This window comes from Anser brachyrhynchus, assembly GCF_964034855.1.
Source record: "Anser brachyrhynchus genome assembly, chromosome: 19".
In the NCBI taxonomy this organism is placed as follows: domain Eukaryota; kingdom Metazoa; phylum Chordata; class Aves; order Anseriformes; family Anatidae; genus Anser; species Anser brachyrhynchus.
In genome coordinates this window covers 11,476,420-11,489,456 of record NC_137712.1, presented here as the reverse complement: position 1 = coordinate 11,489,456, position 13,037 = coordinate 11,476,420, and the positions used below count along the sequence as shown (strand labels likewise).

At 66.7% G+C, this 13,037-nt stretch overlaps 2 protein-coding genes across 2 annotated transcripts; one reads left to right on the top strand and one right to left on the bottom strand.

The window, feature by feature from the left end:
* The first annotated feature begins 854 nt into the window (after window positions 1-854).
* On the top strand, window positions 855-3,217 carry LOC308180437 (ring finger protein-like). The gene has a single exon (XM_080562152.1). The coding sequence runs from the start codon at window positions 1,848-1,850 to the stop codon at window positions 2,817-2,819; it is 972 nt and encodes a 323-aa protein (XP_080418278.1). The 5' UTR covers window positions 855-1,847; the 3' UTR covers window positions 2,820-3,217.
* A 5,170-nt stretch (window positions 3,218-8,387) lies between these two features.
* On the bottom strand, window positions 8,388-12,611 carry RNF208 (ring finger protein 208). The gene is made up of 2 exons (XM_080561868.1): window positions 12,276-12,611; window positions 8,388-10,770 (listed from the first exon to the last, which is right to left on the bottom strand). Exon 2 carries the CDS (start codon window positions 10,102-10,104, stop codon window positions 9,283-9,285), a length of 822 nt encoding a protein of 273 aa, XP_080417994.1. The 5' UTR covers window positions 10,105-10,770; window positions 12,276-12,611; the 3' UTR covers window positions 8,388-9,282.
* Between the last annotated feature and the right edge of the window lie 426 nt (window positions 12,612-13,037).

Genomic DNA, 13,037 nt, shown 5'->3' with positions numbered 1-13,037 from the left:
GCCAGTGGGGACAGGCACAGGAGGAAGCTTCCATCCCTCTGTCTCTGCTGCTGGTTCGTCTTCCTGAGCCTGCTCAACACTGAGGCCTGAGCTCCTGGAGCACCAGTGGTGGTTTCCATTGAGTTTTCCCATTCCTTGAGCTGCTGCTCTGCTGGACCCATCCTCTGCCCCAGCCTAGGAGCTGCCTCCAGCCAGGGCCGAGCGACCTGGCAGCCCCCAGCCCTTTCCCTGGCATCCCTGGTGCTGCCAGCCCTGCTCCTGTCCCGCTGGGACCAGTGCCACCACCTTCCTAGCCCAGTTCAGCGAACTCCATGCTACAGTGTAAATAGCAATTAGGGTCCAGGCCGTGAGTCAGGGACGGTCCCTGGGAGTGGGCTGGGACAGGAAGGGACAGGGCTGCCACACCGTGCCAGTGACCCAGCCACCGTCCCACACTGCAGATCACCAGGGTCCTGTGTGGGTGAGCGGTGCTCCAGGGCATTGCTCGAGCTGCAGATCCGCTCTGCCCCGCAGCAGTGAGAGAAAACGGGACGTTTCTGGGGTCTCCCCACCCTGCAGTGGTACCTGTGCTGCCTTGCTGAGAGCAGCTGCCAGGGCAGAGCTGGGCGTCCCCAAAGAGCCAGCAGGGAGCTGCTGCATGTCAGCATCCCCCCCTGTGTGGGGCACTGTCTGGGCTGCGCTCACCCCTCCAGTGGCTGCAAGCCACTATCGCCATCAGGCTGTAGGGGACACAGCATGGAGAAGTGTCCCAGTGCAGGGACCAGCCGGGGGGACAGGGATGAGCTGGGCTCTCCCAGTGGCAAAAACCACCCAGACCATCCGCAGGCAGCGAGGGGTGGCGGGGACACAGCACAGGGGGCAGAAACGAGGGCGGTCACATGGAGGGAGAGCGGTGTGGGGTGTGCACCAGTGTGCTGGGGCAGCGCTGGGCCCATACTGGTGTGCTGTACTGGGGCTGTGCTGGAGACTGCTGGGACATCAGTGGGGGCAGTGCTGGAGCAGTGCTGGGCTCATACTGGTGGGCAGTGCTGGGGCAGTGCTGGGGCTGTGCTGGGGGTCTATACTGGGTCTATACTGGTGTGCCATAGTGGGGGCAAGGCTGGGCCTATACTGGTGGGCTGTACTGGGACCTCAGCTGGGGGCAGTACTGGGGCAGTGCTGGGCCCGTGCTGGCGGGCAGTGCTGGGGCTGAGCTGCGGGCGGCCCTGGAGCAGCACCGTGCCCTTGTCCCTGCGGTTGCGGGGTGCCTTGGCCCCAGGGCTCCGCTCCATGTTGGCTCCCGGGGTGCGGAGCGTGCGGGGCGAGGGGAAGAGGCGGCCGCGGGCCCAGCTCCTCCCCGGCTCCCACGGGAGCTGATTGGCGCGGCCATGGCCGCCTGCCCCGGGCTGCCTCCATTTGAGCCGCTTCCAGAAGCTGACAAACCAGCCTGGTGAGAGCTGGGCCAGCCCCGGCCCCGCACGGCTGCGGCCCTCGCCGGAGCACCTCGCATCGTCCGGCTCCTTGTCTTCCTCCGGACTGCGGTGGGTCAGTACTGCCTTGGCACTGGGGAGGAGGAGGAAGCGGTTGCCGGACGCTCCTGGCGATGCCCCTTTTGGGGTGGTCTGGTCCTGGGGGCGATGGGGGTGCACCGCGCTTCGGGGGCTCCTGACCCCTCGGCCTGGCAGGTGGCCCCAGGCCATGATGGAGGGATGACGGGACCCCACGCTGCTGCTGCCGCCCTTAAACCCTCCTGGCAGTGGAGCTGAAGGGCACCGCCGGCCCTGGAGCAGCACCGGTGTCCCACACCCGGCCCCAAGGGGACTCGGTGGGTGGTGGGTGAGGGGGGCGGCTGCCCCACGGCTGCCCCCATGGAGCTGGTGGTGGGTGAGGAGCTGGGGCCTGGCTCCCGGCCCATGCAGGCAGCCGGCGGGGAGGGCCAGGCTGGGCGGCGGGGCGAGAGCGAGCCTGAGGGGCCGGGGGGCCCCACGGAGCTGCCCCCGCTCTGCGGAGAGGCACCCGCTGCGGCCTGGGGCAGCTGGAGCCCGGCAGTGGCAGAGGACACGACAGAGCCGCTGCTGAACGGGTGCCACAAGCCGCCCACCCACGGTGCAGTCCTGACGGAGGGGCAGGACCCCCCCACCGCCACCATCCCCATCCTGCCCCATGAGGAGACCCCGGTGCCCCCGGAGGGGTCTCCCAGCCTGGGAAGTGCCTCCAGCTCCATCCTGAGCCTCTCTGCCGAGGATGGGGAGACATCTAGCAGCGAGACGACGGTGCCAGAGCCGTGCCACACGCCGGTGGGCGGCGAGGACGAGTGCCCCATCTGCACGGAGCCCTACGACGACCAGCGGCACAAACCAGCCCTGCTCAACTGCAACCACGGGCTGTGCCGTGCCTGTCTGCGTGCCATCATGGACACAGCTGCCAGCGCTGAGTTCGGCCGCGTGCGCTGCCCCATCTGCCGCCAGAAGACCCCCATGCTGGAGTGGGAGATCTGCAAGCTGCAGGAGGAGCTGCTGCTGCTGCACGCCCAGCCCAGCCCCACCTCCGCCCTAGCAGCTCCCCGGCCCCCTGTGCTGCCGCCCCGGCGCCCAGGCCTCACCGGTGCCCTCGAGCATCACTTCCAGGTGCGCTTCCACACCAGCCGCATGTTCGGGTGCCTGCCCTGTGTGCGCTACCCGCCCTGCCTCATCCGCGGGCTGGGGCGGCTGGAGCGCCGCTGCCGCTGCTGCTACCTCCTGCTGCTGGCCCTGCTGCTGGTGGCCGAGCTCTTCAGCCTGCTCCTCATCTTCCTCCCCATCGTCCTGATGGTGCTGCTCTTCCTCATCCTCGATAAATAGTGCTGGGTTTGTGCCCCCGGATGCTCTGCAGTGCAGGGTAGAGATGCCAGCTTGGGACTGAGCCTGGGAAGCCGGGGAGCCCTGGCGCTGCTGGTGAGCCCTGAGCAGGTGAGGCAGTGCAGGAGCTGGGGCAGTGCCCGAGGGAGGCAAGGCTGGAGCTGAGCATCGCCTATGTCCCATGGGGCACCGCGTGTCACCGTGCCGTGGCCCCAAAGGGATGGATAGGGCAGGAGCAGGGTTCTGCCTGCCCGCGCTGGGGGCACATCCCTGGGGCTGGGAGCCGGAGGGGCTCTGGTGGTGGAGCAGGACTGAGCTGTGGGATCTGCTGCCCACTCCCAAGACAGATGGAATGGGGTTTTCCCCAGCACGGACTGAAAATACAAATTGCATTTGTACCACGGCAGTGTCCGTCTGAGTATGGTGTCTGGCAGGGCAGCATGATGCTGCACTGGATGGGGACGAGGACAGCGGGGGGTGCTGAGCGTGTCCCTGGGGCCAGCCCTGCCATGCATCACCCCATGGAGGAACGCCAAGGCAGGCACTGCATCCATCACACCTCAGGGCCAAGCAGTGGCTTGAGGAGGGGATGGGGACTGTCAGTGGTCCCCAGCCCCCTGGAAGAGGACGCCTGCCCCCCCCCCCGCCCAGTGCCCAGGCTCCCACAGCTTCCCACCCCCAGCCGAGCGGTGCCAGCCCATGCCTGTGCCTTTCTCACAGCTGCTCGCCTCCCCGTGCATGGAGATAAGAGAGCAAACACTGCTCTGCTCCTGAAGGCTCTGCACAGGCAGTGCCGAGCAGGACCCACAGGGCCCCAGCTCACAGCACCGTGCCCACAAGGGCAGGCAGGGGAGCCCGTGGCACCGGGGCCTGTTCTTGGGACCAGCCTGTTCTTGGGACCACCGGCTGCCCGCCTGCACTGGGAACACCTCAGCAGCAACGTTCCTCCTTGCTTGGCAGCCAGCCTTGCTGGGGGCACAATGCACTGCTCCCCAGGCCCCCCTGCAGGGATGCCCAGCCCATGGCACGGCTCCTCTGCACCCGTGCTCCCAGCCATGCGGCGGGACATGGGGCTGGCGGCAGCTTCTTGGGAACACCCGCACCCCTGGGGCAGCCGCTGAGGCCACCTCCACGGGGAATTGGCTTTGCTCTGGGAAAAAGCCCCCTGCACTGACACTGAATGCTGCTTTGCATCCGAAGCACTCTTCCTTTGACCATGAGCAACATCAGCAGAAACTACCCAAATTTTCACTCTTTTACTCCCCCAGATCCCACCCAGGGGGCTGCATCCCCCCAGCCTGTTTGGATTGCCCCAACTCTGGCAAAGGTGCTGAGGGCACTGTCACGATGCTGCCACTGCCTCAGGCTGCAGGACGGTGTAGGGGGCAGAAACAGGAGAGGGGCACCCCAAAATGGGTCAGGCAGAGACCGGCAGGGCCCCCTCCACCCCACCTGCCCCGTTACACCGAGGAGTAATTATTTATACAAAGTGGAGCATCTCCATCAGGAGAACTGTGAGCTTGGCCTGGCTGGGGGCGTTTTTTGGCTACATTGGGCCTGCAGGGAGGGGAGGGCTCACACGGGGAGGGGGGGGACATCACCATGTGGGACACCTGGCACACATCCCTGCTCTACATTACATTGTCGGGGGGGTGGACTTTTTTGGGCAAACCAGGCCACAGCTGTCCCCATGGGGACCGGCACTGGAGCACGATGCTCAATGCCATCCTCCAGCACATCCATGCTGCTCTCTCCGAGCTGTCTGGGGGCTCGAAGCCAGAGAACAGCCCCTAAATCCCCCAGGGGTAGGGTCCTGGGGGGCTGCAGTGTGGGACCAGCCTCAGGGCGGTGGCATCGCAGGCAGTGCGAGCGCGGGCGGCCAGCCCCGGCGTGCAGGAAGGGCTGGCCCGCAGGAATTCGGCTGCAATGTCCGCTCACAAGGACTCGGTTATATTTAGCGCGCTGAGATAGCGGCAGGCAGCGCCGCAGGCACGCCGAGCAGGGGCTGGGGTGGTGTGCTGAAAGCTGGGGGAGGCTGCGGTGGGGTGGGGGGCACCGTCCCCATGCACAGCCCGCCCCCCCCCGAGCTGCTCTCATATGCACAGGGGCCCTTGTACCCTGGTATGCACCAATGCCTCCATCTCCCCATGCACACACCCCGGCAGCCATCCTCCACCTCCTTACCTGCCCCCGTTGCTCCCCTGCAGCCCCCAGCCCCTCTCACCCCCCCCCCCCCCACCTCATCACGGTGCCCCAAACCCACCCCGTCACCCCCCATCCCCCTCCCCACGCCCTCTCACCAGCCCTGACACCCCACTGCACCCCAAGCGCTTCACTGCCTCTCCCTGCTGGTGGCACTGGGGGGGAGGGGGGCACCCCACGTCCTCAGACCAGCGATGTGGCTGTCCCCAGCCCTGCACACACCTCTCTGAAGGCCAGCGGTTCCCCCTCGCCCAGCTCCCCAGCAGCGCACAGGTGGCCGTGGGGAAGGGTCGCACTGGGGTGTCCTCGAGTGTCACACGGCTGGGGGCACGCACGGAGCCTGACAGTTCTCAGGCAGGGCCAGGGTTTTGGGGTCCCCATCCAGCTCCAGAGGCATCTGATCGCTTTGGCACCACAAGTGGCAGCAGCACGGTCCCTTCCCCACCCAGCCCTACCCCGTGCCTCCGTCCCCAACCCGAGCGAGAGAGGCCAGAGTGCTGCCATCCGAGGGGACGGCACGAAAGCACCGGGAGCACCTCGTGCACCTCGACGGTGGCGCTGGCACCCAGGGCTGCCCGCAGATCTCACCAGCCTCGTCCGCAGGGAAACGCCAGGTCCCAGCCGCTCCCTGCCCGCGGGGCCAGCGCTGCCCTGGGACCTGTCCCGGCCGCGCGGGCTCCTTGCCGCAGCCCGTTAGCTTTGCATCTCAGGGTTGTATTTCATTGTGCAAGCCTGGCACTGAAAGAAGCTGTCGCAAGCAGCTTCCTCTCTGCTCGAACGGCCGTTTCGGGTGCGTGGCTGCACATTAAAGTTTCCCATGCATGATGTGCTTCCCCGAGGTGGGCCCAGCCGTGGTGCTCAGCCCTCTCCCTGCCAACCTGCAGGAACCGAGCACGTCGTGCTCTCCCGTGGACTTGTGCAGCCCTCACCCCTTGGCCACACCATGGCCAGATCCTCCCCCAGCTCTGTGCAGAGGGGAACTGGTCACCACCAGCGTTGTGCAACCCACACAGGATGGGGCAGTGCACAGGGACCTCTCCCCAGCGATGTCTGTTGTGGTTGAGCAGCTGGTGGAACTCGGTGCTCTTTGAAAATTCACCTCGGAGGCACAAAGCTCAGCCTGGCCGTCGAGTCTGCTGGAGTGTTTCTGGGCTTGGGATGCTGCAGTGACTTCAGGAGACTTTTAGCTCACCTGCAGCTGGGGCTTGAGCACTGGCACCCTGGTCCTGTCCTCCCAGCATCGTGCCTGGGCCCCTCTTCCAGCGTGTGCTTGTTTGAGATAAATAGGGCTGGAGAAATGGGCTGTCACCCAGCACTTGTTCCTGAAAGGCCCCGTTTCTTCCTTAATTGTGACTCAAAACCAAATTAGCAGCTTTAAATTTACTCTGTGCCCAAGAGGTACCGTGGAGATGGGAGGACATGCTGTACCCTTCGTCCTTATGTAATAAAAAGAGCAAATCCCTGCTTTGAGAGCAAAACTGTCCCCAGATCTGTGCTTCAGTCTCTGGGGAACTGAAAACAGCTGGAGGAGTCTCCCTGGAGCCAAGGATCTCAGAACTGGTTGGGGCGATGGAGCTACTCCTGCTGGAAAGGGCTTGGGGCCGCCCCAGCCTCCCCGAGCACCGCCAGGACCACGGGAGGAGGCAGCAGCTACGGGGAGCCTTGGATCCCGCCCTGGGGCCCGCTCCAAGCGGTGTCGTGGCCTTTGGGGCGAGAGGCCAGGAGACGTCACCCGACCCACAAAGCGCCCGGCGCCGCGTGCGCACCCCACATCCGCTGGAGGATGCAGGTGCAGGGCTGTGGAGACGGGTCACGGCCACGGTGTGCGCAAGGCCAGGGATGGCACCGGCTGCATTATTGATGCTGTAATTCAGCACCAATGGACTGTGAAGTGGTTTCATTTTCATGGGCAGAAATTCCCCCCTGAGCACCGTGTGTGCTCCTGCACAGCCACGGACACTGGGCGGGTGCTGCGTTTGCTGCGTGCCTGGTGGGGAACCCCTCGCCCGCCACAGGGTGCAGAGTGCAGAGGCAGCAGCGGCTCAGAGACAGGAAATTTGGGGCCCAGCACCGGGCCACTGGGGCTGCGTGTACACAGAAAGCCCCTGCATGCACGTAAACACACGGAGGCGTCCTCAGGTGTGCTTGGCACCGCGTCGCTCTGTGCTCGCTTGTGGCTCCAGCAGAAAGGAGCTGCTGACACCCTGGGGAGCCTGACCCTGGCAATTGCTGCTTGTCCTAGCTGGAGGTTTCCCATTGCAGCAACCCCGGTTTCCTCTTGGAGAAACCACTGGGTGCTCCCTGCAGATGCTCTTTGCCTGCGCTGCCATGCACAGGGTGCAGCCGGATCTCACTGCCCAGGTTTGTGCAGATCTGGGTCCTGTAGAACATCCTCCCTCGTCCAAACCACAGCCTGCCCCTGGCCCTGCAGCGGTGCCTGCCCCATGCCTGTGGGGCTGCCCCGTGCCTCCCGGTACCACCAGGATGCCCTGTGTGGGCTGTGCTGCAGGAGGACCCACACCGGCCCTGCAGCCAGAGAGGGGCAGAGGGAGCCCATCCCTGCCCCATCCCTGCCCGTGTCCCTTTGCCTGGGGGTGCCACCACGCTGGCAAATCCACCCCCGTATACTTCATCTCTTGGGGAGGATCAGATCTCCTGGCTATTCAAGACCGCAGGGCGTGGATGGGGCAGCGTCCTGCCACGGGGCACCCCACAGTGCCCAGCTGTGGGGCTGGGGACTAGGCAGGGAGGAGACACAACCACACAACCAGAGGGGGACGTGGCAGCCCCTGGTCCCCAGGAAAGCCCATCCTTGGGGTATCCCACCACCACCACACACCCCACGAACCATGTGAGGACAGTGTAGTGTCCTGAGCACACCCCACTGGTGCGCAGCTCTGCTCCCCCCGCAGCATCACACCCCCGACACCCTTGCGTGCTCTTCGTTCCAATATAATCTTTATTGGGGAGACTGATCAGGGTCGAACAAGGCCGGGTATAAAACATGATCATTGTCACAACCAGCAGCGGGAGGCATTGGCAGAGCAGAACAGAATTGGTATCGGCCCCCGTTCTCCACGCCCCCCCAGCCCCGGGCAGCAGGGTGGTGTCGGGGCTTCGCTGGCGGCGGCGACTCCTCAGGGTGGGCGATGGAGGCCTGGCCCCTCTGCCTGGGTGGATGCTGGGCTCTGGCCGGTGCCGGGGCTGCTCCTTGTTCCTGAAGTGCCTGGGAGCAGGATGGGAGGGGGCAGCTCCATGCCCCCCCCCCCGGCTTCCCCAGCCCCGATGTCCTGGGGGCTGTGCTGGGGCTCTGCCTCCTGCCCTGGTGCTGCAGTGCTCAGCCCCATGGGAGCACCTGCAAATTATGGCTTTTTCTTTTTTACTTTGTTTGTTCGTTTGTTTGTTTTTTGCTTTTTTTTTTTTTTGGCAGCAAACTTCCCCCTCCAGATGCCCTGGAGAAAGCAAGACCGTGCACAAGAGGCTGCTGCCCCACGGGGCATCAGCGTAGGGCACAGGGTCCCTCGCAGCCTTGGGTGGATGGAGCCACAGAGAACGGGCACAGCGCAATGCCTTGGTGAACACACAGCGGCCTGGGACAGACAGGGAAAAACAAGAATCCTCCAAAACGAGGACAAACGGGAGCTTTCCTCAGGGGCCTGCGGAGGAAACGGGCCGCGTGTCTGCTCGCACCGGTGCGGCGGCTTGGCGTGGCTACGGCAACTCAGACGCACGGCAGCTTGGCCGCTGAGATGAAAGCTTTGGCAAATAACTTACAGAGAAGGGGGGGGTGATGGGGGCCTGTTCTCACACCTGCTCCTGTCCCGTGCTGGGCACCGTGCCTCTGCGGGGCCCCTCGTGCCGTTACCACCAGCTGCGGGGCAATGGGTAGGGTGTCACCGGTGGGACTGAGCGTCCGTTCTTGGGAGAGGAGGGAGAAGCCCCTGGGATGCTCGATGCTGGTCGCAGCGGGGCTGCCACAGATGCCCAGGGGTGTGCCACGACCCCGATCCTGATGTCCCTCTCCCTGAGCACCACTGGCACGTGGGGGGCTGCCACCAGATCCACGCCATGTCCCAGAGCGCAGCATCCCCACCGCCAGCGCTGGCGAGCCCAGGGTGGGAGCGAGCCCATGTCCGCGGCTGTACGAAGGATCAGCGCAAATCCCTCCCCGCACAGCTGGATCGCCGGGGGCTGGCGGGGCACAGCACCGTCCTCTGTCCTCTCCCTGATGGGGCCGGGCCGGGGCAGGGCGCGGGCGCGGGCCTCACATGATGGTGCAGGAAGACAGCGGATTTCGGATGTGGCAGGTGCAGGCGGCCCCGCAGTACTGGCGAAAGGTCTGGTAGCAGCTGCGGTCGGTGTCGCTGCTCCACTGCACGGGGTTGGCGGCCAGGGCCTCGGCCGGCAGTCTGTTGAGGATACTGGTGTTGACAGCCAGTGCCGCCAGCCCATAGTCGGTGAAGAGCACGGTCTCCCGCTTGCAGGTGGGGCAGGAGATGAACTTGTACTTGGGGCAGGACTCGTAGAGGATCTGCAGGCACTCCTCGCACACCGAGTGCAGGCAGGAGAGGATGCGGGGCCGCTTGTTGGTGAAGTTGTACATGTGGCCGCAGGTGGGGCACTCGAGGGGCTCGCAGGGCGTCGAGGGGTGCAGCACGTACTGGTTGACGATCACCTCGTCCGACGGCGGCTGCCGGTGGTAGCACACCTCCGAGCTGCCCTTCCGCTGCCCCTGGTACCCGCGCTCGCGCCGCGGCAGGGGGGGAGTCCGGGGCAGCGGCAGGGGACCGGGGGTGGCATCCAGCGCTGGGATGTCCCCGCACGCCTGGTTGACGATGATCTCGGACTCGGAGGGCCACGCGCGCTTGGCCACGAGGGGCGGCTCACGGCGTGGGGCCGGTGCGTAGCGCGGCTGCGATGCTTGCAGCTCTGAAAACTTCTCCGGGTGGATGATTTTCATCGCCTCCATTTTAATGATGACCTGTTGCCCTTTCAGACACGACATGAGTATGGTTTTCACATTACTGTCCACTGCTCTGGGGTCTCCAAGGGACGCCTGCATGAGGCTAAAACATGCCGGCAGCATGCAGCGCTTTCAATCTCGTTCTGGCCATGAAGCAGGAGCAAGGGGGGCAGCTGCCGGCACAGGACATCCTGGGGACATGGGGAACGTGCGGGCCCTGCGCCCCTCTTCTCCGGCCACCCCGGGGTGCCGGAGGTGTGCAGGGGAAAGCGGCGCTCACGGCCGCATCCTGCCCGCGCCCGCCTTTGAGGACGCTCTCGGGCAGGCGATCAAAGCGTCTGCTCCCCGCGGCGCCTCACGGGACGTTAACGTGACATCGCCTGCCACTCGGCAGCTCCCCCCTTTGCCCCTGCTGGCACTTCCACACCGGACAGGCTGCAGTCAGAAATGGCAAATGGATGCCTGCGGTGCCGGGCGATGCCCGGGCAGGCAGCCTGGGGGGGGGGGGCTGTGGCAGAAACGTGGGCAGTGCCGCGGGGGGCAGCCCCCGCCTCCACCCAGTCTTTATTCCTGTTTACCGCCGTGGGATCCTCGTGGCGCTGAAGAATGTGTTTGCAAATTCCTTTGCTCTGACTTCCCGGCTCTCCCACTTGCTGTCACCGGCAGCTCCCGCAGGGCACGGGGCGCATCCCGCCCGGGCGGGCGCTCACCTTGCCCGGCGCCGGGGCTGCTGCATGCTTTCTCCCCACTGTGGCCAGCACCTCCGTCCCCAGCTCAGCTTCGTGCTCACTGGAAAGGAAAAGCAAGAGGAGGTTGGCTCCTGGGCTCACTGGAGCTCTGCCGGACGGTGCTCCCTGCGGATGCGTGCCTGCCTCCATCCTGCCAATTTGGCTCTCTGCTGCCCGCGGCACCGGCCCTACCGGTCCTGTCCATCTGCCCTGCGCGCTTTGGGCCGGCGGATGTGGGAGCTGGAAGGTATTTCCCCCCCAGGCATCTCCTCCGTGGCTGGGAAAAGCCCTGTGGAGCCCCCGGCCCTGGGGGCCATGTCCGGGCAGTGCGGGGGTCCCTGAGTGCCCCACTGGGTGTGCAGGGCCCTCTGAGGGGGGCTCCCCCCCCGGCCTGCCTGTGCTCAGGGCTTTCGCTCACGTTTAGCCCCTCCTCTGCTCTGTGGATCTATTTTTACCTCTGTCGCGCGCTCCTGATCTGTCCCTGCTATCATCTCTCCCTCTCCCCCTCTACCCCTCCACAGCTCCCTGCCCTTGTCCCGGAGCTGCTGGGGAAGTCGGGCCACATTTGGGGACAGGCAATGGGGTACAGGCAGCCAGCCCGGGGCCATTTTCTCCCTTGGGCAGCCCCGGCGACAGCCTGCCTCTCCTCCTGGAAGGGCGAAGGCGCTTCTCCTCCATCACACTGCAAATGCTGTTAGCAGGATGCCTGCTCCCACCGAGCCCTGCCAGGCCTGACGGAGGGGACCCGGGGGGGCCATCTGGCTGCAGAGGTGGCAGTGATGGGCCGGGGGGCTTCAGCCCTAGATGCCCAGGAGCCGCGGGGGCTAGATCCCTGCCTGACCCCGGGTGGGGGGGGGGGGGGCAGAATGCCCTGACTGCACCGATTCCCGGAAGCATCCCGCAACACCTGCCCCGGGGAAAGAGGCCTCGCATCCCGCATCACGGCCCGCATCCTGCACCCCACGTCCCGCACTCCGCGCCCTGCAGGCAGCCCAGGCTCCCCCCCGCGCCCAGCAGCAGCCCCGGGGCCGGCTGCCCGCAGGGCTCACGCAGACTCACCCGCAGCGCGATGGGCACGCCGATTCGGACAGCGGCCGCCGCACTCGCGCCGTCACACCCCTTCGGGCAGAGCCCGAAGCCTCGCAGCACCCCGCGGTGCCCCGTGTCGACACCAGCCCCCGGCGCCCCGCGGGCCCCCTGGCACCCAGCACCCGCCCCCCGCAGCGAGCCGCGGGCGCGAAGCCCCCTGCCTCGCGCTGCGCGCAGCCCAGCGGTGCACGCACACATGTGCACTACACACATGTGCACGCACATATGCACACACACACATGTGCACACACACACATGTGCACACACACATGTGCACACACACATGTGCACACACACACGTGCACACACACACATGTGCACACACACACATGTGCACTACACACATGTGCACACACACACATGTGCACACACACACACATGTGCACACCCGCGCACACTCACACCCGCGCCTGCGCGCCCGCGGGGCGATGCTCCCGGCCCGGCCGGCCGAGAGCCCCGGTGCCTGCGGCTCGTTACCTGCGTGGCTGCAGCCCCGGGGGCGACGCTTCGGATGCGGGGTCCCGCTGCGGCCGCGTCCTGCTTTCAGCCTCCGGAAGCCCCGCTCCGGCCCCGCGGCCGAGGCGGGGAGGCCCGGGCGGCTAAAGGTTATCTGAAAGGCAGCCGGGGGGACGCGGGCTCCGCGGGGATGCTGCCGCCTGCGCGCCCGCCGCGCCCGGCTTCCCGCGGCCCCGCCGCCGCCTCGGGCAGCCCGCCCGGCCTCGGAGGGGAGGGAAGGCGGGGGGGCGCGATCCCCGGGCGGCCTCCCGCAAAGGCCGGGGCTGCCGGCGGCCCCGCTGCCTCCGGTAGCTCCGCCGGGGGAGGAGGCAGCCCCCGCAGCCCCCGCCGCGCAGCGCCCCGGCGAGAGCTGATGCAACCGAGCCGGTGCAGGGCTGGGGGGCCGCCGGTCGGCCCCGGCCCCCCCCCCCCCAGCTCCCCGCTCCGCTCCGCTCGGCAGGTGCAGGGCTCCCGGCCGAGCCCCGGCGCTGGGCTCCCGGCGCTTCCCTCCCCGCCGTCCCCCGGGGCTCGGCGCTGCCGGCGGCGCGGGCGCTGCGCGGAGGCGCTCCCTGCGCGCTCCCGGCGCCCGCAGTGCCGCTGCAGTGGTGCAGCCGGCTCACATTTCTCTCTCTCTCTTTCTCTCTCTCTCTCCCTCTCTCTCTCGCAGCAGCAGCAGCAGCAGCGCGGGGCCCGCGGCCGCAGCGCCCTCCGCCCCCCGCCCGCCCCCTCCGCCCGCCGCGGGGC